This window comes from Elgaria multicarinata, chromosome 3 (assembly GCF_023053635.1).
Source record: "Elgaria multicarinata webbii isolate HBS135686 ecotype San Diego chromosome 3, rElgMul1.1.pri, whole genome shotgun sequence".
Taxonomy (NCBI): Eukaryota; Metazoa; Chordata; class Lepidosauria; order Squamata; family Anguidae; genus Elgaria; species Elgaria multicarinata.
Window position 1 is genome coordinate 160,979,185 of NC_086173.1, and position 27,442 is coordinate 161,006,626.

The 27,442-nt window shown below is 43.6% G+C and overlaps 2 protein-coding genes across 2 annotated transcripts in view; both read right to left on the bottom strand.

Moving 5' to 3' along the window:
* Nucleotides 1-58: 58 nt before the first annotated feature.
* LOC134395681 (zinc finger protein 883-like) lies at nucleotides 59-13,825 on the bottom strand. Its single transcript, XM_063121842.1, has 3 exons — nucleotides 13,445-13,825; nucleotides 9,829-9,853; nucleotides 59-1,149 (listed from the first exon to the last, which is right to left on the bottom strand). The coding sequence occupies exons 1-3, from the start codon at nucleotides 13,823-13,825 to the stop codon at nucleotides 59-61; spliced, it is 1,497 nt and encodes a 498-aa protein (XP_062977912.1).
* Nucleotides 13,826-15,884: 2,059 nt separating this feature from the next.
* The window catches only part of LOC134395682 (zinc finger protein 271-like), a 30,211-nt gene continuing 18,653 nt past the window's right edge, over nucleotides 15,885-27,442 (bottom strand). The window contains exons 4-5 of the mRNA XM_063121843.1: nucleotides 24,209-25,321; nucleotides 15,885-16,798 (exon numbers count right to left, since the gene is read on the bottom strand). Coding sequence (XP_062977913.1) covers nucleotides 15,885-16,798; nucleotides 24,209-25,321 — 2,027 coding nt within the window. The remainder of the gene's footprint in view (nucleotides 16,799-24,208; nucleotides 25,322-27,442) is intronic.

Here is a 27,442-nt window from a genome sequence, read left to right on the forward strand (position 1 = left end):
GTTAAAGTATTGCAAGGTCTGCTTGGCATGTGAACATTTCCTCACAAACTGAACATTTCTAGGTAGTCTCCCGTGCATGAGTTCTTTGATGTCTCGCAAGCTGATAACTGTAAGGGAATGTTTCACTGCACATAGAACATTTATAAGGTTTCTCCCCTGTGTGAATTCTTTCATGAGTAATAAGGGTTGCCCTCTTAGAAAAGCTCCTTCCACATTCTTTACATGTATAGGGTTTCTCTCCTGTGTGAATTCTTTCATGCCTAATAAGGGATGAACAATGTGAAAAGCTATTTCCACATTCTTTACATGTATAGGGTTTCTCCCCTGTGTGGATTCTTTCATGTTTGGAAAGGTCTGATTTCGTTTTGAAGCATTTTGCACACGTTGAGCATTGAAAGGGTTTTTCTCCCGTGTGAATTCTTTCATGCATAATATGGGATGAACTATATGAAAAGCTCTTTCCACATACTTTACATGTATAAGGTTTCTCTCCTGTGTGAATTCGTTGGTGTGTAATAAGATGTGAGTTATCAATGCAGCCCTTTCCACATTCTGCACATTCATAGGGTTTCTCCCCTGTATGAACTCTTTCATGTCTGGTAAGGTTTGTGCTATGCCCATAGCTTTTTTCACACCAGGGGCATTTAAAGGGTTTCCACCTTCTATGGCACCTTTGATGTGCTTTGAGATCTTTTTTGTGGAAGCTGTTTCCACATTGTGTACACATATGCAGTTCCTCAGAATGAATTTGTTGATGGTGTGTTCTAAGTTGTGATCTCAGTGTGAAGCTCATTGTACACTCCAAACCAGTATGACTTTCTCCCTCTGTGTCAAGCACTGGACCTTTTACAGTTGGTTGGCTCAGACAGTCTCTTTTCACAGAGTCTGAGCTTTGACTGGGTTTCTCTGCCGTTTGGATTCTCAAGTGAGCATACAGGTGCTTTCTGTCCCCATTTCCTGTTTGTTCTTCTTGTTCAAGGTGGACCCCGCTCTGAGTTGAAATGGATTTGTCCTTCTCTTTTGTATATTTTCCCTCCTTCCTTCTGGATCTCTCCGGATTGCTCAAGACCTCTTTCAGCACTCCGCCCTTTGCTCCTCCTTGTGATGTGCTAGGATGTTCTCTCTTATCCTCACTCTCCTGCACAGAATCTGTTGGAAAACATAAGAGAAAACAATGAGAGCGGTGTAGTGCTGTAGTTCCGGTTCTGAATCCCAAGTCTAAAGTGGGCTGGTTCAGACCAAAGCAGTCTGGATCTGAATTGGATCTGTTCGGTCCAAAGCAGGTTGAATCAATGTGTATTGCTGAAGGCCAGACAGCCTGTCTGGGTAATGTAAAGATTTGTTTGAGAATAGGAAGGAGGAGAGGAGGAGTTGGGAAGAGGGAACTGAGCCTTGGCAAGAGAGATCTCTAGGGGCCGCCATAGGGCTGAATGTTTAACCTAGCAGTCTCCAATCACAGTGGTGGAGGAGGGGTTGTCAATAACAAGACATTCTTCTTTTGTCTCCCAGTGTGAGCGAGAGTTGGAAGGAGGAGGAGAGTTCTATATTATTGGATTGTGCTAGTGGATCTTGATTTGAATTTCCCATCCCTTCTCAATTCCATTTTTTTGGTCTTTTCTCTCTTTTAAACACTTCTTTAAGATTCCTTGCATTGTTTACTGTTTGTTCTTCACACACCCCTCTTCCTGCCCTTCTGAATTAATATTCCTTCGCTTCCAATATTCATAGAATCATAGAATAGTGGAGTTGGAAGGGGCCTATTCGGCCATTGAGTCCAACCCACTGCATAATGCAGGAATCCACCCTAAAGCATCCCTAACAGAGGGTCGTCCAGCTGCCTCTTGAATGCCTCTAGTGTGGGAGAGACCACAACTTCCCTAGGTAACTGGTTCCATTGTCATACTGCTTTTGTTTATCTATATTCTAATTTTTTTTAAAAAAGCTTTTCTCTTTTGTTAGGCTTCAGATAAATAGTTAGTGTTAAGGTTACGTTCCCATCCTATAGTTGTTTAGGTAATTTAGGGTGACCATATTTGGGAAACCAAAAAAGAGGACACCTAGTGTTTGTGTGGGAAAACAGCTGAGTCCTTCAGAAAGTACATTATTCCCCCTCCACCTTAAAGAACCCGATTGGAGTGGAGGAGGGGAAAGGATTTCATTCTGCACCACCACCATCAACTCCAATTGGGGCCTTTTCTATAATGTCCACGAATGACCCACTTTCCCCTTTAAGACTTCAATTGGAGCTTGGGGTGGGGGAATGATGTGCCTCAAGAAAGCATGTCATTCACTCCTGCCATGCTAATGGCAGCCTTAAAGGGGAAGGTGTGTCATTCCAGGACATTATTGAAAATTATAGAAAATCCCCCCTGACACCATGGAAAGAACAAAAACCAGGACAAATCCGGGGAAATCCTGACAGTTGGTCACCCTAAGGTAATTAGGTTTTTTTCTGTATCTGCTTTCTTTTGGTCTTTTGCCTGTCTGTGTGTATGCTCTTTGTGGTTTAACCCCTATTCTACCACTCAACCATCTTATGTCACCCAGGCCATCCTACATGCTTCCTCCTCTGCCAGTAGGACTGTACAAGCCTTGAATATGCCCAGCTTGGTGCTGGCTGGGTGGTGCTACTGGTGGCTACGACTTGGCTCCCTGTAAGATGCCGCTTGTTGTTTATTTTTTATGGAACTGCTGGGAACTTTTGTTAGCATTAGTGTCTCCATTTTTAAAAGGAAACTGTGAAGCAGCCATTAAGCAGCAAACGAAGTATGACGTACGCGAGAATATCTCCTTGAGTGCATCCTTGCATCTGTCTTATCTAACATAAACAAGAGCTTCGTCTCCAGCTTGCTGTGGGGCAAAGGGATTGTTTGAAGAGATTAGCTATGCCCCAGCCGACAGAAAGCTCTGGCGTGGGCTGGTCCATGAAGTCACGAAGAGTCAGAAACGACTGAACGAATAAACAACAACAAAAGTGTGACGTTCTGATTGGTTTATGCTGCAACAGGGCCCTGCCCTTTGCAGGCTTGAAATGCTGTGCTGAATTCCCTATTCTGTGTCTGACTGCTCGCTTTTCAAGAGACTCAGATCTTGATTATAATCAATAAAGCGCTTTTGAACCCTCTGTCGCTGGAAGTGTGGAGTCGTGCTTAGGGGCTGTTTGGATTTCGTCCCTGGGTGAAGAACATTGATCTAACACTTTGTCCCCATGGCAAAAGTCTGTGCCCCTGTTCAGAAGACACCTTAACCAACGGCTGTAACTACATTGACTAAGGCAAAAAGCCTTATTCACCATGGTTAAAGCAGTGGTTGTTCTTCTGAACAGGTCCAGTTGCTTGCTTTTACCTGTGGCAACAGCCTGTGGCACGTTTGATGATGTGTACATCCATTGACCCTAAGAAGAAAATGCTCAGATTAGTCTATATGCATGTAAAAGAACAGTAAATAAATCTTACCCTTTCTTTTACAAATGGGGGGGAAAGGCTGCAAATGAGCAGGGGGGCTGGCACAACACCTCTATAAGGAAGGGCTTCACTGTTGGGCTATTTAATTTAGAAGAAATGCTAACAAGGGAGAATTTTATATAATGATATGGAATGGAAAAAATGGAGCAGTGCAATAAATAAGCACGACTTTCTTCCCTTGTAACGAGCTTTTGCAGCCAAAGAGAGCTTTCTCTTTTTTCTTCCTTTAATGAGATGAGCCTCAAATAATCCCCTGAAGCTAAACTACGGCAGTTTTAGGACAGAGAAAAGGAAAGTACTAGTTGGGGTCTGCGTGTTTTGCAATTCAAAGTACTGGAGATTAATGCAAGTGACCTCCAATTCATCACATGAAACACCTTCTAATAAAGATCTCTAATCCCCTGTGTGGCTTGCCAGGTTTCTTTTTACCTTTTGGTTTAGATTTTGAGGAAAGGAAACTTTAGGCATACAAAACACAAAAGGCACTGGAACAAACTGTCTGAAATTGGGCAAATTTAGTCACAGTCATAAGGGCTGCTAGGTCACCAGATTCCATGCACTTCTGTGGAAGCACAAAAGAATAGCTCTTTGGGGTTCTTCTCTTGTCTCTTCTGAGCCCTCCTCTGACCTTGGGCCTGTGGACTTTTGGTGGTGCTCCATGGGTCATTTCATAAGAAACAGCCCTATGTTATAGTTAGTAGAAGATCAGTCACTTAGACCTCTGTGCTCACCTACTGCCTAGAGAAAAAAGCGATGGAAATTGGAACGTGCAGGAAGAAGAATGTTCCCTACCTGGAAGCAAAAACACACATACAAAAGCCCCCAAAACATTTGCACCTCTAAATTGTGACCCTTATTATCGGTATGATCGTATCATTATTCCATTCATTTTCGTCCTGTTTTTCTCTTTCAAGGAACTCAGAGCAGCTTTACAGTCCTGGCCCTCTCCATTTTATTTTTCCCCACCATCACTGTTGTTTCGTTAACACCTATTTTCAAATTCTATCAAATGCCAGCAATGCCCTGCTATAAATGTAGACATAGACACAAAGATTGCATCAGAATTGGCAACATTCAGAAATCAGTGGGAGATGTGGGTTCTAGTCCCTGCTTGGCCTAGGAAGCTCACTGGGTGACTTTGGGCCTGTCAGAGACTCCAAGTCGAATGTACTTGGCAGCGTTGTTGTCGGGGTGATAAAATGGAGAGGAGGAGGATTATGTATGCCGCCTTGGGTTCCTTGGAGGAGAAAAGGCAGGATACATATTCAGTAAAAAAAAAATTCTACATGAGACAGGATATAAACTTAATAAATACTTACATCAAAGAACATCAAACAAAATCCCTAGCATGAAATGACTAATCAGTAAGTTTGATTTTAACAGTGTGGCCTAAAGAGAGATAATGATTTTCCGATTGTTTTCAAAATGTACTACAATGGTCAGTTTTCTCTTAATTCTGATATGCTCTATTTGAAATCGTCACAGACTGTCCTCTGGGATTTCATGTCCATTTAGCCTTATTTGTTCATTGCTATGACCATGAAAAAACGCCCAGTGCTGATAACAATTCATGTATCTGTTGCAGCATGTTCATATAGCAGGTCAGGATCCTCTAATCCCTCTGTCCACTCACCTCCCATACAGAATCTAGAAGCAACCTGGAGGCATCACTGGCTGTGGAACATCAACAAAACAGCCTCCAACCCACAGAAATGGGAATGCAGAGAGAAGCAACCTTCTTGTACTCCTTCCTTGGCCTGCAGGAGGGGGGTTATTTCTTCCCTTATGGTTCTCACTGCAAGCAGAGCACCTGGCTCAGTTAAATGGGGCCAGCTGTGGGACATTGGTATGGGATTTGCAAGGGCTGTTGGGAACTGTAGTTCAGTGCAAGAAACCCCCCAGAATGGGGGACATCTTGTGATCTAAAACAACTGAGGATTTTATTTCCATTGCTTTAATTTCTATTCAGTTTCGGCCAGGAGAGGGTTGTATTTGCACTGAAGGAGTCCTGTGAGTGTTTGTTGTTGCCCTCCCACCCCAGCAGCTGCCAGCAACCTGTCCTCTTTCCCCAGGTACTAAAGCCTTCAACATCCTGTAGGCACGAGCCTGCGGCGCGTGAAGCCAGTCAAACGGAACAGCTACTTTGGAGGAAGAACCCCAGCCTCGGACCTGTCTCTGAAGCCTAGCATCTGGGGTGCCCAGGCAATTTAATGTTTTTATTGAGCTATAGAAGATTACTCTGAATATGGTCCTCACAAGGCATGGATGTAATGCTTTGGGGATTTTCTCCCCCATAGTGCTTGAATTACCTCAAAGGAAAAGGCAAACAAAAATATCATCCTTTTTCCCCTTAAAAAAAGAGCAAAAAAAGAAACAGGGGAAAGCAGTTACCATCAATACAAATGTTTCAGACTGGTCTGTGGATTATTCATGGAACAAATATGAAACATCAATTGAAACAAAGGGAACAAATTTATCAACTGAAATTGCCCAAGTTGAAAGCTCAGCAGGTCTAACCCTTGGCTCTCAAAGAAGACCTGATTCACCTGAGATGAAATTAGGAAGCTCTCGTGATGAACTTCCAGAAGAAATAACTTCTGGGAAGAGCCAAACCACATGGACCAACCTAAGGGTCCAAGAGGGTGACGAGTCCCTTGAGGAGATAAATTATGTATATTCTCCTGTTATTGATAAACAAGATAAGATCTTTCTTCAGGGACTTTTGGATTCAAAAGAAAGAATGTTTGAGAACTATATCATCCCAATAACCAAGGACTTGGAGTAAATTAAGCAATTCCTGTCAAAATGCCACCAGCTGTTAACCACTATGGCTGAAATATGTAAGGGAGTCATGGAGCCAGCCTGCTCTACTACAAGCAAGGGCAACCAAAAGGAGACATATGGAAACTTTGACCAGAAAAACAACATGCTCCATAAAAAATCTATCAAGGAAAAGAAAAGTAAACAAAGGAAAGGCCCACAAAAAAAGAGCAAAAATATCAAAGTTGGTAGGAAAAGTCAAAAAATGACTCAGCAATATAAGAAAATGAATTTTAACAAACTCTTTAAATTGCTGGAGGATTCCTCAAAACCTACCCAGCAGAAATGTAAGCAATGCCAACATAGCAAAATGCAGCCTGTAGTTCAAAATGACCCTGAGCTACCTGTACCTACAAATGGATCAAACGAACTAGTGGTTAACGCGGATCTAATACAAGACCCATGGCAGCATGTTCTCAACAGGAGGCCTTGCCAGTGATCAAGTCTAAGAACAAAATCCCCACCCAAGACAAACTAAAACCTAGATGTCACAAATGGGAAATAGTTCTAAAACGTCAAAAGCTAGCCTTTTCTAGTTTCCCTAAACCCAAAGGCATGCTCTCCCAGGCTCAACGTAAAATTCATTTTCTACAGCTAGCAGGCGAAGTAATCCCAGGGACTCTTAACACTGATGATATAATAAACATACAGTATCTTTTCTATAATTATCACCATGCACGTGCTATGGTGACATTTGAATCTTGGCAGTCTGCAAAAGAAGTTTATAGCAATAAGGCTCTTTTTATGGATGTGGGTCTGGTGGTGACTAGAGTCTTTGAGAACACTACTTGCACTTCCCTAGTCTATAAAGATGTAAGAGCCGAACAAAAAGATAACATTACTGGTAATCTTATTAGCCTGGAGGTCCCACAGAATCATGTCTATAATAATAATTCAATACAGCATAGCCCAAAGCAAGAACTCCCCTGTCTAGAAATCGAGAATGAAGATTTTTTTGCTTCAGAAGACAACAAACTTCTGAACTCTTTCCTAGTCTTACCCTCTCAGGTACAGAATGAAATAATTGACCGAATATTATCTCTCTGAGATACTTTAATCCATTTCTGAGCCCATGACAAAACCAAAACAACTCTGGTAGAGGATTTAGAAGTAAAAAAATCATCAAATGAGAGTAGAACAGGTGATAAGTGAGGAAAATAATTCTCCATCACATCTAGACAATAATGCAGGAGAGAAATATTTCCACAGCAAAGAAGATGATTCCAGTGTGCCTTTTAGGAATTCCATGACCAACACAGAATGGCTACAAAGTAGACAGCTTAGCCAGGAAGAAGTGCACCCATACAAATCCCCTTTCAGACAACAAAATACAACAGTTAAAAAAGAACACTTGAAATGCCAGAAAGGAAATGGATCCATCTTTGTGGATACAAGAGGAGCACTGGACCAAATTATAGAGTTGGACTGACAGTTGGTGCATCACACTGAACAGCCACCTGAAATATCCAACCAATATGCTAACAACAGACCCAGGGAAAAACATAAAGAACTGGACAGGGACAATGATCAGCTGAAAATCTTGACATGGAACATAGCTGGCTGGAAGTCTAAGCAAAGAGACCCTGAAGTTTTGGACTACTTCAGATCCTATGACGTGATTGCACTACAGGAAACTTGGCTTACCGAAAAGATTGTCCTTAATGCATACTTAGTAAATGATATTTTTGCAGAGTCTAGAAAAGGAAAGAGCAGACCAAAGGCTGGCTTGGCATTGTTGATCTCCACTTCCCTTCAAGCAACAACTAAATGGCTCATCCCCTGTGGCAAAATTGCTGTAGCGGGCCTCCTGGAGTTTAGAACTCAGACTTTTTTGTTTATTAATGTGTATATTCCTCCACTTCTGAGTAGAAGCTGTATAAAAAAGGTTTGGGAAGACTTGGAAAGCTATATAACAGATCTACAATCAAAATTTCCAAGGGCTTACCTCATTTTAATGAGGGATTTTAATGCTAGAATTGGTCCTAATAATAAGGCACTTTTTTCATCTTGTTTATGGGGGACACATGATAATGAGAATTATGTTTTTAGCTATAACAGATGTTCAAAAGATCCCAAAGTTAATTATGGTGGTATATACCTGACAGAAATGGTGGGCCGCCTCACCCTCACAATTCTGAATGGAAACCATTCCTTTGACCACTGTGCAGAATATACACTTTTGCCTCCGGACGTGGTAGTAGTGTTGTTGACTATGTGTTGTTTTCCTCTTGTTTATCAAGCATGATTAAGGAGTTTTCTGTTGGAAATAGGATTGAAAGTGATCATCTACCTCTCAATCTCACCCTATTATTATCTGTTTCTGTACACATTGCTTCCAATTACCAGTACAGAGATTCAGATCTAATTCTTAGGTACCAGAGAGTATATTCATAGAATCATAGAATAGCAGAGTTGGAAGGGGCCTACAAGGCCATCGAGTCCAACTCCCTGCTCAATGCAGGAATCCACCCTAAAGCATCCCTGACAGATGGTTGTCCAGCTGCCTCTTGAATGCCTCTAGTGTGGGAGAGCCCACAACCTCCCTAGGTAGCTGATTCCACCGTCGCACTGCTCTAACAGTCAGGAAGTTTTTCCTGATGTCCAGCCGGAATCTGGCTTCCTTTAACTTGAGCCCGTTATTCCGTGTCCTGCACTCTGGGAGGATCGAGAATTGGTCTGAAGCAATAAATATTTAAATCACTGGCTTCCTAAACTCTACAGTGGGTGAAGAATTGAAAAACTCAATCTTAGGGGCCACTGAAATTACATCTGTCTTAAACAATTACTCCACATTGGTATCTATTTTGAAATCTGCCCTAAGCTGGAAACAACCTGCCCCGAGAAATGTCTTGAAGAAGAGCCCTCCCAAGTGGTTTGACAAGGAATGCCAAGTAGTAAAAAAAAATCTGAGAGATGTATACAATCAATACAGAAAGGAAAATCAGGCTGTTCTACCCCATCAATATTATTTGATTAAAAAATACTATAAGACACTGCTAGCTCAAAAGAAGAAGCAAGCAGTGCAACTAGGGTGGAAGGCTCTGATAGATTCCTCATTAAATAACAAACCCAAATTATTTTGGACACTGGTCACTGGTGCCTTGGGTGATGCTTCAGGCTCAATTACCTGTAATATTTCAGCTGATATTTGGGAGAGCCATTTCTCCAAAAATTTTATGGACTCTAGGGAGCAGTCAACTGAAAAACTTTCTTCTCTGGAACCAAATTACCTACCAAAATAGGACCCAGTTTCCCCACTTGAAATAAGGACTTTAATTAAATGTCTTAAACCAGGAAAGGCCCCAGGATTAGATTTAATAACCTCTGAAATCCTGAAGGCCAAGCTAGATTGGTGGGCTCCCCTTCTAGCCAAGCTTTTTACACATATTAACAACTCTGGCCAGCTCCCCTCAGAATGGCTGGAGGCTGTTGTGATACCAATATTTAAAAAAGGTGACAGGGAGGATCCATCCAATTATAGGCCTATTAATTTACTGTCAGTTGTGGGGAAGCTGTATGCCAGTTTCTTAAATACAAGGCTCACCACTTGGATAGAAGAGGAAAATATCCTGGGAGAAGAACAAGACGGTTTTAGGAAGGGCAGATCAACTCTTGACCATTGTTTAGTCCTAAATCATCTGGCAGAAAAATATATGAATTCTTATGGAAATGGTCTGTTTGTTGCTTTTATAGATCTTAAATCTGCCTTTGATACAATATCAAGAGAAAGACTATGGACTAAGTTACAACATTCTAGCATGGACAAAAGATTGTTGCACCTTATTAAATGTTTATATCAACGCACCACGCTCCGAGTAAGGTGTGGTTTGGAGGGTAACCTGACAAAACCTATTTTAACCAACAAGGGGGTCCGCCAGGGTTGTATATTAGCCCCTACATTGTTCAACCTCTATCTAAATGATTTGATGGGGAACTGCTTAGCATCTGACTTTCATACACCAAAACTGGCAGAGACCAAAGTCCCTTTATTGTTGTATGCAGACGATGCTGTCTTAATGGCATTGTCCAAAATAGGCCTTAAACGCTTACTTCAAGTTTTTATGACTTACTGTAAGGATAATCGACTCACAGTTAACTTCAGTAAAACAAAAATTATGGTATTTTCCAGGCGTAGAACAACAAACAAGTGGTTAATAGAGGGACAGCACATAGAGCAAGTTAAGAAGTATAAATATCTGGGTATTGTGTTTTCCTCAACACTTTCCTGGGCTACCCATAGGCAGTCTGCAGTTCAAGCTGCCCAGAATATCAGTAAGGCAGTTTTTTGTTTTTTTTATGTCAAGGGGGGACAATTTATTCCTGCTGCCCTACAAGTATTGAAGGCTAAAATTCTGGCCCAGTTGTTGTACGCTATCCCAATATGGATCCAGGGATTTAATACAACTGCCGAGAGTGTTCTGTCAAACTTCTTGCACTCACTTTTTGGAATGCCGAGGTGTGTGCCATCTGCTGCATTGCGCCTGGAGGCTGGCCTGGCATCTATAGAAGGAAGGGCTTGGTCCCTTGCCTTTCGATATTGGCTAAAGGTTGTATATGCCAATTCATCCCAAAGCTATCTTTATCTTTTGCAAAGGGATGTTTTTACCAGTTCTTGATATAAAGGTTTTACTGTCAAATTGCGCATATTAGGTCTATCAATGGATTTTCTACATACACAGGATTACTCTGTGGCAAAATCCATTAGGGGTGTGCACGGACCCCCCACTCCGCTTCACTTTCAGATCCGCCATTTTCGGATCGGGCCGCTCCGCCCCGCTCCCACTCCGCCTGTGCCCACTCCGCTCCGCTCGGAGCTCCGGATCCGGATCGGAGCTCCGTTCCCCCCCATAGGGGGGGTTACCGGGCCCTGCCGCCATCTCCGCCCATGCGGCGACGGCGGCAGAGCCCGGTAAGGGACCAAGGGAGAGGGGGACCTTACCTGCCTCCGTCCGTGGTCCGTTGCCGTCTTCAATTGAGCCCGCGGTTCCACCAGGAAGTCTGGGCCGCAGCGGCCCAGACTTCCTGCTGGAACCACGGGCTCAATTGAAGACGCTGATGGACCGCGGACGGAGGCAGGTAAGGGAGAGGAGGGCGGGGGGGTTACCGGGCCCTGCAGCCATAGCCGCCCATGCGGCGACGGCGGCAGAGCCCGGTAAGGGACCAAGGGAGAGGGGGACCTTACCTGCCTCCGTCCGCGGTCCGTCGCCATCTTCAATTGAGCCCGCGGTTCCACCAGGAAGTCTGGGCCGCAAGCCGCCCAGACTTCCTGCTGGAACCACGGGCTCAATTGAAGACGCTGACGGACCGCGGACGGAGGCAGGTAAGGGAGAGGAGGGTGGCGGGGGGGATTACCGGGCCCTGCCGCCGTCGCCGCATGGGCGACAGCAGCAGGGCCCGGTAAACCCCACTTACCTTTCCGGCGGAGCTCCGGATCGAGGCGAAGGATCCGCCTTCACCTCGATCCTCTTCGCCACGCTCCGACGGCCCCCCAATCCTCTTCGCCTCCGCCTTAAGGGCAGGCAAAGCCCCCCGCTCCGCTCCTGCTTCTACGGTCCGATTAGAAGCGGAGCACATCCCTAAAATCCATAGTAGAACAACGGATTGGAGATATAGATTTTCAATATGCTATGACAAAGGCACGCAGTTCCTGCTCTCCAATACACTCTGGTCTAATTTTTGAATTCCCCAGATATGCTAGATATCTGGACTATTTGACCATCCCCAAGTACCGACATGCTTTTACAAGGGCTACATTTAACTGCCTTACTTCTGCAATCTTGGAAGGGCGTTATCAGGGCATCCCATATGAGGACCGCTTGTGCCCCTGTGGTGACAAAGCAGTTGAAACACTAGACCATGTTTTTTTTTCCAATGTAGCTTCCACAGGGAGAGAGAAATAGATTTCTCGGCCCTCTTATGAGAAAATGGCCTGGAAGGACACCCAAACAGTATTTGGAATATTTTCTGGCAGGTACAAACAAGTTAACAACAGAGTTAGTGGCTAAGTTCCTCCTCTCCATACAAAGGAATCGCAAATTGAACACATCTTAATTGCAACTTCTATCCCATGCTGCTGTTGCTTATCTTTTGTACCAGGTGTTCTAAATATGCCTATATATTTTAAATATGTGTATGTTTTAAATAACTCTTTTAGCCTGTTCGTATAATGAACAAATGACTGTGATTTTATGGTTTTAAATTAATGATGGTTGGTATAGTTGGTATAGTTTCTATTGGGTCTGTGACCACATAATAAAATGTAATGTATGTATGTATGTAACTCCGTGCTCAGGGTGAAAGAGATTTGACGCTCCTGCCTTCAATGGTCAGAGACCAGAATATTTCATGTGCTCGTGGTCTTCAGCTGGTCCAGACCCATGACCCACCTCGGATTCCCAACCTGCAGCATGGGGCCCACTTTCCCAATTTTATTAACTATGCCTATATATTTTAAATATGTGTATGTTTTAAATAACTCTTTTAGCCTGTTTGTATAATGAACAAATGACTGTGATTTTATGATTTTAAATTAATGATGGTTGGTATTGTTTCCATTGGGTCTGTGACCGCATAATAAAAATCTATCTATCTATCTATCCAGTTTCTTGCTCATGTTTCATTGATTTTTCTCTTATCCTTTAAGAAGATTGAGAACATCAATGTGGATTAGACCGAGGTCCATGTAGCACAAGGCCTTTCTCCATGAACATGGAGGCTCTATTTGCCAACATTGTGGTGTAATGGCCAAAATAGTAGGTGAAAGTGAGAAGATTCAGGTGCAAGTACTTAGTTGGCCGTGAAGCTCACTGGGTGACTTTGGCCGAGTCTCTGACTCACAGCCTGACCCACCTCACAGGGTTGTCATGAGGATAAACTGAAGGAGGGCGATCGTATATGTTCATAGAGTCATAGAATAGCAGAGTTGGAAGGGTCCTACAAGGCCATCGCGTCCAACCCCCTGCTCAATGCAGGAATCCACCCTAAAGCATCCCTGACAGATGGTAGGCCAGCTGCCTCTTGAATGCCTCTAGTGTGGGAGAGACCACAACCTCCCTAGGTTTCTTTGGGGTCCTTGAAAAAAGTTAGGGTGACCATCCTATCCTGGGAAGTCCAGATACCTTAGGGGAAATTAGGCCAACTGGAGTTGGGGTCCCCTTTACCAGGATACTGGGGGTCCCTGGCATGCGGTTACACCAGTAGGCCTCTTCCCTAGCAGGCTGGCCATCTTTCCCAGCCCAGGACATCTCGCGAGACTTCTGGCCCAGCTGAGATCTTGCATGATAGAGTGCAGCAATATGCCCCTGGCTGTTGGCTGATCTGCGTGAAAGCAGTGGCAGCCAGCTTGCATGGGTAAGGTGGCGCAGATGGAGGTGGATTGGAGCAGCACGACAGATTGGAGCAGCATGGTGGGACAAGCTGTGTGCAGCAGCAGCCACCGTAATCAGATGGATGTCGGTGGCAGCAGGACCAGGCCAGGCAGCGGGAAGGTACATGGCTGGCAGCGCTGCTGTCCTCCGCCTCCCCATCCCATCCTCAGCCATGTGGCGCACGTGGCTTGGGTCATGCCCGGGGCTGCAGCGGAACTGGAGTGACACCCCTGCCGCGTTTCCTGAGAGAGGGGAAAGAAATGAAGAGGGATCAGAGAGAAGGAAAGAAAGGGGAGGGGGAGGAGGAGGGACCAGAGAGAGAAGAAAGGAAACAGAAAGAGCAGCCAGAGGGAGAACGGTGGAGGAGAGAGAGAGAGAGAAAGTAAGGAAAGAGCAGCCAAGGAAGGAGGGATAGACAGAGGAAGAAAGAAGGAGAAGAGGGAGCAAGAGAGATGGAAGGAGAGAAGGGAAAGAAAGAAAGAAAGAAAGAAAGAAAGAAAGAAAGAAAGAAAGAAAGAAAGAAAGCTGCTTTGTTGTTGGGGTAGTTTTTCTACCCTGTGTGGGGCAAAGGAGGGAAGGAGCCTGCCCTGGCCACAGCTCCTATGCTGGGGAAGGGGCGAGTATTTGTTACATATCCCCACGGAGATGGGTCTGTGTCTTTGTGCTTTTCATTCGCACCGTGATCACCAAAGCCAAGCAAAATAATAATAATAATGGTGGTTATTGTTAGTATTTTTCTAAGGAGGTCAAGGATTCACAAATGCCTCCCCCCATTTTTTCTCCTTAGAACAACCCTGTGAGGTAGGCTGGGAGATGGTGACTAGCCCAAGGCCACACCTTGAGCCTAATGCCAACATAATGATGATAATGGGTGTGATAATGGATGCTGATGACGGTGATAATGATAATGGATGCTGATGCTGATATAATGATGCTGATAATGGATCACGGTGATAATGAGGATGATGGTGTAGAATTAGACATGTGATCAAGGCCATGCCCCCTTGGGGGCCATACATGTCAAGTTTGACCCATCATGGGGGTAGGCAAGTTGGGGTGGCCACGCCTCCTTACAGGCATTCATATTGTCTTCCTTTTTGGTTTTCAAAATACGTTCAGCCTAAAAAAAATCTAACCTGGAACAAACTTGGATAGAATCAGGGCTCAGTGTAGGCAGTCTAGTTGTATGCATTTAACCTAGTTATTATATTTACCTTACACCACTTTTGAAGAATGAGTATTTGCGCAGATTCTGTTCTGATGTAAAAGCCTTTCCGTACGAAAAAATACTTCTCAAATTTTTTTTTGTTCAAGCCAAAATCAGTGAGGGAAAATAATTTTGCCTATTTCCCCTTCCATGCGCTGACAGTGCATTGCCAGTCTATGACATCACTCATTCCAAATTGGAAGGGTGCAAAATGACCCTTGGCTTCAATGTGTTGAAGATGCACTCCAACCATTCTTACCCCAGAACGAAATCCCACCATGTTCCCTCTGCTTAAGGGGCTTGGAACTCTGTACAAAATGGCAGCCTAATCATCCAACCTGGGACCATTCTTGTTTATGGAGGCAAAATGGAATGAAGACTATGAAACAAAGAAAACACACAGAGAACTTTATTAGTATTCAAACACAATAAAAGTTACATGAGACATCTAAAAAGCAGCCGCAGCGACTGTACCAGTTTTCCCATTTCAATAGCCTCTAAAACGTTTCCCATCTCAATATCTTCTGTCTGAGCATTCCTTAGTTGGGCTCCTGCCTTGGAAATGCCCTCTTGCCCAAAAAGAAAAGAGAAGTTACTTGTCATTTCTCTGGCAGAGGGGGAAAGTTCTATTTCTCCAGTTTCTCCCAAAGGAAATATTCAAAAAAATGTACAGTACAATTACGTTCTTAAAACCATCCGCATAAAACATATAATGAATAACATCAGAGAACCACATAGAGAACATTGCTCCACTAAGTAATTAAAACCATCCCACTAAAACATCTAATAGAGCCACAGAATGTGAGGCAGAGAATTCCACATATCGCATCCACTAAAATGAGAAATAATATAAGGGCAGACATGGAATCTACTGTCTGCAACCTCATGTCCACGAAGGCTCAATCCATCATCAAAACATGCCCTACAATGAGGAGATTTCTACAGCCAACCCAGTTTATGTTCGTCATTCTAAAGTATTGCAAGGTCTGCTTGGCATGTGAACATTTCCTCACGCAATTAACATTTCTAGGGAGTCTCCTGTGCATGAGTTCTTTGATGTCTCACAAGTAGATTACTGTAACGGAATGTTTCACTGCACATAGAACATTTATAAGGTTTCTCCCCTGTGTGAATTCTTTCATGCGTAATAAGGTTTGGCCTCTGAGAAAAGCTCTTTCCACATTCTTTACATGTATGGGGTTTCTCTCCTGTGTGGATTCTTTCATGAATAAAAAGGGATGTCCTGTGAGAAAAGCTCTTTCCACATTCTTTACACGTATGGGGTTTCTCTCCCTTGTGAATTCTTTCGTGCGTAATAAGGGATATCCTCTGAGAAAAGCTCTTTCCACATTCTTTACACGTATAGGGTTTCTCTCCTGTGTGAATTCTTCCGTGCATAATAAGGGATGTCCTCTGAGAAAAGCTCTTTCCACATTCTTTACACATATAGGGTTTCTCTCCTGTGTGAATTCTTTCATGTGTAACAAGGGTTGACCTGTGAGAAAAGCTATTTCCACATTCTTTACACGTATAGCGTTTCTCTCCTGTGTGAATTCTTTCATGCATAATAAAGGATTCCTTCCGAGAAAAGCTCTTTCCACATTCTTTACATGTAAAAGGTTTCTCCCCTGTGTGAATTCTTTCATGCGTAGTAAGGGATGTCGTCTGAGAAAAGCTCTTTCCACATTCTTTACATGTATAGGGTTTCTCCCCTGTGTGAATTCTTTTATGTTTGGAAAGGTTTGAGTTCGTTTTGAAGCATTTTGCACATGTTGAACATTGAAAGGGTTTTTCTCCCTTGTGAATTCTTTCGTGCCTAATAAGGGATGAACTATATGAAAAGCTCTTTCCACATACTTTACATGTATAGGGTTTCTCTCCTGTGTGAATTCGTTGGTGTGTAATAAGATGTGAGTTATCACGGAAGCCCTTTCCACATTCTGCGCATTCATAGGGTTTCTCCCCTGTATGAACTCTGTTATGTTTGGTAAGGCTTGCGCTATGCGCATAGCTTTTTTCACACCAGGAGCATTTAAAGGGTTTCCACCTTCTATGGCACCTTTGATGTGCTTTGAGATCTTTTTTGTGGAAGCTGTTTCCACATTGTGTACACATATGCAGTTCCTCAGAATGAATTTGTTGATGGTGTCTTGTAAGTTGTGATCTCAGTGTGAAGCTCATTGTATACTCCAAACCAGTATGACTTTCCCCCTCTGTGTCAAGCACTGGACCTTTTGGAGTTGGATTGCTCCGACAGTCTCTTTTTTCACAGAGTCTGAGCTTTGACTGGGTTTCTCTGCCGTGTGGATTCTCAAATGAGCATCCAGGTGCTTTCTGCGTCTCTTTCCTGTTTGTTCTTCTTGTTCAAGGTGGACCCCGCTCTGAGTTGAAATGGATTTGTCCTTCTCTTTTGTATATTTTCCCTCCTTCCTTCTGGATCTATCCTGATCGCTCAAGTCCTCTTCCAACAGTCCACCCTTCGTTCCTACTTGTAATGTGCTAGGATGTTCTCTCTTATCCTCACTCTCCTGCACAGAATCTGTTGGAAAAAATAAGAGAAAACAATGAGAGCGGTGTAGTGCTGTAGTTCCGGGTCTGAATCCCAAGTCTAAAGTGGGCTGGTTCTGACTAAAGCAGTCTGGATCTGAATCGGATCCGTATCGGTCCAAAGCATTATGAATCAATCTGTATTGCTGAAGGCCAGACAGCCTTTCTGGGTAATGTAAGGATTTGTTTGAGAATAGGAAGGGGGAGAGGAGGAGTTGGGAAGAGGGAACTGAGCCTTGTCCAGAGTCATTTGTAGGGCCCGCCGTAGTGCTGAATGTTTTACCCAGCAGCCTCCAATCACAGTGATGGAGGAGGGGTTGTCTATTACAAGACATTCTTTGTTAGTCTCCCACTGTGAGCGAGAGTTGGAAGGAGGAGGAGAGTTCTATATTATTGGATTGTGCTAGTGCAGCTTGACTTGAATTTCCCAGCCCTTCTCAATTCCATTTTTTGTTCTTTTCTTTCCCTTAAACCCTTCTTTAAGATTCCTTGCATTGTTTACTGTTTGTTCTTCACACACACCTGTTCCTGCCCTTCTGAATTAATATTCCTTCACTTCCAATATTTATTGAATCATAGAATCATAGAATAGCAGAGTTGGAAGGGGCCTACAAGGTCATCGAGTCCAACCCCCTGCTCAACGCAGGAATCCACCCTAAATCATCCCTAACAGATGGTCGTCCAGCTGCCTCTTGAATGCCTCTAGTGTGGGAGAGACCAGAACGTCCCTAGGTAACTGGTTCCATTGTCATACTTCTTTTGTTTATCTACATTCTAGCTTTTCTCTTTTGTTAGGCTTCAGATAAATAATTAGTGCTAAGGTTACGTTCCCATCCTATAGTTGTTTAGGTAATTAGTTGGCTTTTTTCTGTATCTGCTTTCTTTTGGTCTTTTGCATGTCTGTGTGAATGCTCTTTGTGGTTTAACCCCTACTCTACCACTCCACATTCTTATGTCACCAATGCCATCCTGAATGCTTCCTCCACTGCCAGTAGGACTGTACCAGCCTTGAATATGCCCACCTTGGTGCTGGCTGGGTGGTGCTACTGGTGGCTATCACTTGGCTCCCTGTAAGATGTCGCTTTTTTTAATTTTTGAGGAAATGCTGGGAACTTTGTCCCCATGGCAAAAGACTGTGACCCTGTTCAGAAGACACCATAAACCATGGCTGTAACTATATTGACTAATTGAAAAAGCCTTATTCACCATGGTTAAAGCAGTGGTTGTTCTTCTGAACAGGTCCAGTTGCTTACTTTTACCTGTGGCAACAGCCTGTTGCATGTTTGATGATGTGTACATCCATTGACCATAAGAAGAATATGCTCAGATTAGTCTATATGCATGTAAAAAAAAGTAGATAAATCTTACCCTTTCTTTTACAAATGGGGGGAAAAGGCTACAAATGAGGAGGGGGCTGGTACAACGCCTCTATAAGGAAGGGCTTCACTATTTGGCTGTTTAATTTAGAAGAAATGCTAATAATGGAGAATTTTATGTAATGATGTGGAATGGAAAAAATGGAGCAGTGCAACAAATAAGCATGGCTTCCTTCTCTTGTAATGAGCTTTTGCAGCCAAAGAGAGCTTTCTCTTTTTTCTTCCTTTAATGAGATGAGCCTCAAAAAATCCCTTGAAGCTAAACAATGGCAGTTTTAGGACAGAGAAAAGGAAAGTACTAGTTGGGGAGTGTGTGTTTTGCAATTCAAGAAGGATGCAGTCAAGCTGGAGCGTGTTCAGAGGAGGGCAACCAGGTTGATCAGAGGTCTGGAAACAAAGCCCTATGAAGAGAGACTGAAAGAAGTGGGCCTGTTTAGCCTGGAGAAGAGAAGATTGAGGGGAGACATGAGAGCATGATAGCACTCTTCAAATACTTAATAGGTTGTCACACACAGGAGGGCCAGGATCTCTTCTCGACCCTCCCAGAGTGCAGGACACGGAATAACGGGCTCAAGTTAAAGGAAGCCAGATTCCAGCTGTGCATCAGGAAAAACTTCCTGACTGTTAGAGCAGTATGACAATGGAATCAGTCACCTTGGGAGGTTATCGGATCTCCCACCCTGGAAGCCTTCAAGAGGCAGCTGGACAACGATCTGTCAGGGATGCTTTAGAGTGGATTCCTGCATTGAGCAGGGGGTTGGACTCGATGGCCTTGTAGGTCCCTTCTAACTCTGCTTTTCTATGATGTTATGATTCTATGACCATGCATATGAAAAAACGCCCAGTGCTGATAACAATTCATGTATCTGTTGCAGCACGTTCATATAGCAGGTCAGGATACTCTAATACAGCAGAGACCCTGGATACATGTTCCTTTTTCTCTGGTTCTCTCCATGACCTTACTCAGAACTGGCATCAAGCAGAGACATTGTCCAGCATGAGCCAAGGGCCCACCAAAACCAAGGGCCCACTGGCAAGAGCCACTGTAGATGTGCTCCACCCCTTCACCTTGGCAACCTTCTTGTTCACTGACCTCTTCAGAAGGAGGAGCAGGAGACTCCAAGCAAGTGGTTGTAATGAAGAGAAAGAGGAGGATGAGGAAGATCTGCTGGTGACACCGACAATAAGAACGTAGACTCACAGAGGGAGCTGGTTCTTCTGTAAAGCTCCTCAAAAACCTGGAGGCATCACTGGCTGTGGAACATCAACGAAACAGCCTCCAACCCACAGAAATGGGAATGCAGAGAGCAGCAACCTTCTTGTACTGCTTCCTTGGCCTGCAGGAAGGGGTTTATTTCTTCCCTTCTGCTTCTCACTGCAAGCAGAGCACCTGGCTCAGTTAAATGGGGCCAGCTGTGGGACATTGGTATGGGATTTGCAAGGGCTGTTGGGAACTGTAGTTCAGTGCAAGAAACCCCCCAGAGTGGAGGACATCTTGTGATCTAAAACAACTGGGGTTTTTACTTCCATTGCTTTGATTTCTATTCCATTTCTTGTGCACATTTCATTGATTTTTCTCTAATCCTTTAAGAAGAGTTTGAACATCAATCTGGATCAGACCGAGGTCCATGTAGCACAAGGGCTTTCTCCATGGACATGGAGGCTCTATTTGCCATCATTGTGGTGTAATTTGAAATAGTAGGTGAAAGTGAGAAGATTCAGGAGCAAGTACATAGTTGGCCGTGAAGCTCACTGGGTGACTTTGGCCGAGTCTCTGACTCTCAGTCTGACCCACCTCACAGGGTTGTTATGAGGACAAACAGGAGGAGGGCGATCCTATATGCTTCTGTCGGCTCTTTGGAAAAAATAGTGTGACCATTTTACCCGGGGAAGTCTGGACACCTCTGGGGAAATTAGGCCAACTGGAGTTGGGGGCCCCTTTACCAGGATAATGGGGGTGCTCGGACCGCGGTTGCACCGGTAGACCTTTTCCTCAGCAGGGTGGCCATCTTTCCCAGCCCAGGACATCTCACGAGACTTCTGGCCCAGCTGAGACCTCGCATGATAGAGTGTAGCAATAAGCCCCCACTGCTGGCTGAACTGTGTAGAAGCAGTGGCAGCCAGTGTGCATGGACAAGGTGGCCCAGAGGGAGGTGGATTGGAGCAACGTGATGGATTGGAGCAGCATGGTGTGATGAACTGCGTGCAGCAGGCACCGTAACCGGATGGGCAGAGCAGCAGCAGGACCAGGCCAGCCAGCAGGAAGGTACATGGCTGGCAGTGCGGCTGTTCTCCGGCTCCCCATCCCATCCTCAGCCATGTGGCGCACGTGGCTTGGGTCATGCCCGGGGCTGCAGCGGAATCGGAGTGACACCTCTGCTGCCTTTCCTGAGAAAGGGGAAAGGAATGAAGAGGGATCAGAGAGAAAGAAAGAAAGGAGAGGGGGAGAAGGAGGGATCAGAGAGAGAAGAAAGGAAAAAGAAAGAGGAGCCAGAGGGAGCGTGGTGGAGGAGAGAGAGAGAGAGAGAGAGAGAGAGAGAGAGAGAGAGAGAGAGAGAGAGAGGAAGGAATTGAATGTTGGGTTTGCCAGAACTTTTCTCTCTGGGATTCTGTCCGTGCTCAGAAACAAATGCACACCATGCAAGTCTTACTTAGCAGAGCTAGTTTATTCACTTCAGGCTTCTGTGCAGTCCTGTTCTGTTCAGTTCAGTTCCATTTTACAAAAGTGAGAAGCTATATACACATCTACACAGTTCTTATCTACATTACATACAGCTGTGATTAGGCTAACCCAGCCTCAAGGATCTTTGGTTTATTCATATCATTAACACCATGATATCTTAGAATCCTGGCAAGGTTCCCAGTACAGCTTCTATCTCAAGGTAATTGCACACAGATAGGCTTTCTCTGTTTAACCCTGAGATAGCCATACATATACAATTTTAATGATTAAGCAAGTATTACTTTTCATATACTTAACAGGAAAGAGCAGCCAAGGAAGGAGGGATAGGCAGGGGAAGATAAGAGACATAAAGAAAGGGTACACACAGAGAAGAGGAACCAGAGGGAGAAAGAAAGAGAAGAGGGAGCTAGAGAGATGGAAGGAGAGGAGAGAGAGAGAGAGAGAGAGAGAGAGAGAGAGAGAGAGAGAGAGAGAGAGAGAGAAAGAAAGAAAGAAAGAAAGAAAGAGACCTGCTTTGTTGTTGGGGTTGTTTTTCTACCCTGTGTGGGGAAAAGGAGGGAAGGAGCCTGCCCTGGCCACAGCTGCTATGCTGGGGAAGGGGCGAGTATTTGTTACATAGCCCCACGGAGATGGGTCTGTGTCTTTGTGCTGTTTAGTCGCACCGTGATCACCAAAGCCAAACAAAATAATAATAATAATGGTGGTGATTGTTAGTATTTTTCTAAGGAGGTCAAGGAACCACAAATCCCCCCTTTTTTTCTCCTTACAACAACCCTGTGAGGTAGGCTGGGAGATGTTGACTAGCCCAAGGCCACCCCTTGAGCCTAATGCCAACATAATGATGATAATGGGTGTGATAATGGATGCTGATGCTGATATAATGATGCTGATAATGGATCATGTTGATAATAATGATGATGGTGTAGAATTAGACATGTGATCAAGGCCACGCCCCCTTGGGGGCCATACATGTCAAGTTCGACCCACCATGGGGGTAGGCAATTTGGGTTGGCCACGCCTCCTTACAGGCAGCCATATTGTCCTCCTTTTTGGTTTCCAAAATATGGTCAGCCTAAAAAAGATCTAACTTGGAACAAACTTGGATAGAATCAGGGCTCAGTGTAGGCAGTCTGGCTGTATGCATTTAACCTGTTTAATATATTTACCTTTCACCACTTATACTTTTGAAGAATGAGTATTTGCGTAGATTCTGTTAAGATGTAAAATCCGTTCCATACTAAAAAATACTTGTCAAATTTTTCATTTTTTTTTGTTCAATCCTTTATAGTTCTTTTCTTGTTTAGATACCTACATCTAAGAGCAAACCCACCTCCCCAAACATCTAACAATGATAGCAGGAGTCCAGAGGTTTCCATCCTAAAACTAAAAATTCAGTTTCATTGAGGCAGCCAGAGAAATGAAGATTGCAGGACAAATGCAGCTCCTCTCCATCCTGCCCCAGTTGGAGGTCCGGAGGAACTGCAGGCAGGAGAACTTGGATGCAGTCAAAAGAGTGGAAAGTGAACGCTTCAAGTGAGCCTCTTTCTTGGGTCTTCCAATGTCTTCCAACAAATGGAAAGAGCCAAAAGGAGTGACGGAATATTATTTTGCCTATTTCCCCTTCCATGCACAAACAGGGCATTGCCAGTCTATGACATCACTCATTCCAAGTTGGAAAGGTGCAAAATGACCCTTGGCTTCAATGTGTTGAAGATGCACTCCAACCGTTCTTACCCCAGAACGAAATCCCACCATGTTCCCTCTGCTTAAGGGGCTTGGAACTCTGCACAAAATGGCAGCCTAATCATCCAACCCGGGACCATTCTTGTTTGTGGAGGCAAAATGGAATGAAGACTATGAAACAGAGAAAAGACACACAGAACTTTATTAGTATTCAAACACGATAAAAGTTACATGAGCCATCTAAAAAGCAGACGCAGTGACTGTACCAGTTTATCATTTCAGTAGCCTCTAAAACGTTTCCCATCTCAATATCTTATGCCTGTGGATTCAGGATTCCCCACATTAACCTTTTGAACCTTTATAAGTTGGCCAAATAGTCAGAAAAGCCCTCAATCCAACCTGAGCATTCCTTGGTTGGGCTCCTGCCTTGGAAATGCCCTCTTGTCCAAAAAGAAAAGAGAAGTTACTTGTCATTTCTCTGGCAGAGGGGGAAGGTTCTATTTCTCCAGTTTCTCCCAAAGGAATTATTCATAAAAATGTACAGTACAATTACGTTCTTAAAACCATCCGCATAAAACATATAATGAATAACATCAGAGAACCACATAGAGAACATTGCTCCACTAAGTAATTAAAACCATCCCACTAAAACATCTAATAGAGCCACAGAATGTGAGGCAGAGAATTCCACATATCGCATCCACTAAAATGAGAAATAATATAAGGGCAGACATTGAATCATACTGAGGGTAGGTGAATTCATCTGTGTCCGGGAGCCCGTCTGGCAAAGCAGGTGCTTGACACAGGATTCCAGGGGGCAATAGGGCTCCTGTTTCTGCTGTCAGCAACCTCATGTCCATGAAGGCTCAATCCATCACCAAAACATGCCGTACAATGAGGAGATTTCTACAGCCAACCCAGTTTATGGACATCATTCTAAAGTATTGCAAGGTTTGCTTGGCATGTGAACATTTCATCACACACTGAACATTTCTAGGGAGTCTCCTGTGTATGAGTTCTTTGATGTCTCACAAGCTGATAACTGTAACAGAATGTTTCACTGCACATAGAACATTTATAAGGTTTCTCCCCTGTGTGAATTCTTTCATGCATAATAAGGGTTGAACTCCGAGAAAAGCTCTTTCCACATTCGTTACATGTATAGGGTTTTTCTCCTGTGTGAATTCTTTCATGCATAATAAGGGTTGAACTCCGAGAAAAGCTCTTTCCACATTCTTTACATGTATAGGGTTTTTCTCCTGTGTGAATTCTTTCATGCGTAATAAGGGTTGCCCTCTGAGAAAAGCACTTTCCGCATTCTTTACATGTATAGGGTTTTTCTCCTGTGTGAATTCTTTCATGCATAATAAGGGTTGCCCTCTGAGTAAAACTCTGTCCACATTCTTTACATGTATAGGGTTTCTCCCCTGTGTGAATTCTTTTATGGTTGGAAAGCTGTGAGCTCGTTTTGAAGCATTTTGCACATCTTGAGCATTTAAAGGGTTTCTCACCTGTGTGAATTCGTCGGTGTGTAATAAGATTTGAGCTATGGCAGAAGCCCTTTTCACATTCTGCACATTTATAGGGTTTTCCCCCCGAATGAACTCTTTTATGTATGGTAAGGTTTGAGCTCTGCCCAAAGCGTTGTTTACACCACGGACATTTAAAGGGTTTCCCCCTCATATGGCATTTTTGATGTGCTATGAAATTGTGTTGTTTTTGGAACCTCTTTCCACATTCTGTACAGATATACAGTTCTTCTGCAGAATGAATTTGTTGATGGTGTCTTGTAAGTTGTGAGCTCCGTGTCAAGCTCATTGTACACTCCAAACCAGTATGACTTTCCCCCTCTGTGTCAAGAACTGGACCTTTTACAGTTGGTTGGCTCAGACAGTCTCTTTTCGCAGACTCTGAGCTTTGACTGGGTTTCTCTGCCGTGTGGATTCTGAAGTGAGCATCAAGGTGCTTTCTGCATCTCTTTCCTGTTTGTTCTTGTTGTTCAAGGTGGACTCCGCTCTGAGTTGAAATGGATTTGTCCTTCTCTTTTGTATAGTTTCCCCTCTTCCTTCTGGATCTATCCTGATCACTCAAGACCTCTTCCAACACTCCACCCTTCGTTCCTCCTTGTGATGTGCTAGGATGTTCTCTCTTATCCTCACTCTCCTGCACAGCATCTGATGGAAAAAACAAGAGAAAACAACGAGAGCAGTGTAGTGCTGTAGTTCCGGTTCTGAATCCGAAATCTAAAGTGTGCTGGTTCAGACCAAAGCAGTCTGGATCTGAATCGGATCCATATCGGTTAGGGTGACTATATGCCCGGATTTGCCAAGATTTGTCCAGGTTTTTGATGACAAATCCGGGAGTTGAAATCTAGATTTTTCCTCAAAGGGCAGCTCTAATGGGAATTAAGAAAAATGCTTATAACCCTGTCACTTTTTAAGCTAAAGACATGAAACTTGGCATGGTGGTAGCTATTAGGAAGGGCTTTGATTGTGTCAAATTTGAGTGAGATCCGTTCATCCATTGATTTTTTAGGTATTTTTTTAAAATTGAGGTTTTAAAATTATTATTTTTAAAATTGTCATTTTTAAAGATTGAGGGATGAAACTTCACACCATAATAGGATTTAGGTAGAGCTTTAGCCACACCATATTTGAAACAGATCCGTTCATCCATTGATTTTTTAGGAATTTTTTAAAAATTGAGGTTTTAAAATTATTATTTTTTAAAACATCATTTTTAAAGATAAAGAGTTGAAAGTTGGCACCATGATAGCTTTTAGATAGTGCTTTAGGCATTCCAAATTTGAAACAGATTTGTTCATTCATTGATTTTTAGGAATTTTTTAAAATTTGAGGATTTTTTTTTAAAAAAATGTTATTTTTAAAGATAAAGAGATGAAACCTGGCACCATGATTGCTCTTAACAAGAACTTTAGCTATGCCAAGATTGAAACAGACAGATCTGTCAATCCATTGAGTTTTAGGATTTTTTTTAAAGTTTGAGGTTTTAAAATTATTATTTTTTAAGTGACGTTTTTAAAGATAAAGGCTGAAAATTGGAACCATGATAGCTCTTAAGGAGAGATTTAGCCATGCCAAGTTTGAATCAGATCTGTTCATCCATTGTTTTTTTTAGGATTTTTTAAATGTTCAAAGTTTTAATTTTTTTTTTAAACTGCTGGAGCATTATCCTTCAAACACAGGTTTTCAGACCTCCTCTTTGGGATGTTGCACATTGAGCAGTTTCAGCCCTTGGCATTAAGGGGATCTCCAGTCTTTAGGTAAGAAGTCCTGGGCAAACAGGACACCTTTCCTGTTGCAGATTTGGTGTGCAGTCGGGTACCTGGAGCTCAGCAGAAGCAAGGCATCCACAAATCAAAATGTGGGAAAGGAGAGGTCAGTCAAAGCTGCCCACGGGGCAAAACAGAATGAGCCATAGGCCTTTTCCTCAAATTTCCACATCATGAGCTATGAAGGGTCATCTTTAGAGAAAAAGTCTCACAACCAACAGTAAGGTGCCAGTCGAGAGAGTGAGGTTCTCTTCTTTGCAGATGCCCTGTTGCTGCAAATGTTGGAACCTGGCATATCATTGCTTTGCTTCGCTACCACTTCCCTTCCACTTCACTTTGTACACTTGTGAGCTAGGCTCTGACTGTGCTGCTGGGATGCAATGCAGAACATTTGAAGTGCATACCAGAGAAAAATAGATACATTTGTGGCTTTGGCTGGCCGCCATATCTCTTAGAGACAGAGTTAGACTGAAGCCACAACTCAGAGATGGCTGTAGCTGAGCCCTGAGAGGCTGCTGTACCACACAGAGCCTTTTAAAGAATGTCTCAGAGTCCAGTTTTGGTGCAGGCAGAGGCAGCTGGCGGTGGAGTTTTTTTTAAAAAAACAAGAGTCACCGGATGCAACCAAGCTATAAGCTGTTGCCCTACCCCCAGCTACAGGGTACAAGTGCACAGCCTGGCTGGACCGTTGGGAGACTTTGGCAGAGAGAGAGAGGGGGTGGGGAATTATTTGAGGTTGGAAATGTTGGCAGGCTGGCATAAGGCAGAGAGAGGCTGAAGGCAAACCAGATGCACCTGTAGCTTGGCCCTGAGGCTGGCTTGCCACGCAGAGTGTTTTAAGAGTGCATCGAAGTTGTGCAAGAGGAGAAGAGGTGGAGGCAGCTGGTGGCAGAGGTTCTTAAAGTATTGGGCAAAAGGTGGGATATAATAATAATAATAATAATAATAATAATAATAATAATGTAAGAGTCACCAGACATGACCAAGCAATAACCTGCAATAA

What these genes read in the sequence shown, in the direction of transcription:
- LOC134395681 (XM_063121842.1), bottom strand. Translation starts at nt 13,825, where the DNA reads ATGGCTGAGGATGGGATGGGGAGGCGGAGGACAGCAGCGCTGCCAGCC. An exon ending in CAGGGACCCCCAGTATCCTG is followed by an intron (nt 9,854 to 13,444) that starts GTAAAGGGGACC and finishes TTCTTCTCCCAG; the next exon opens with GATATTTTCCTCTTCTATCC. An exon ending in TTTCCTCTTCTATCCAAGTG is followed by an intron (nt 1,150 to 9,828) that starts GTGAGCCTTGTA and finishes GTTTTCCAACAG; the next exon opens with ATTCTGTGCAGGAGAGTGAG.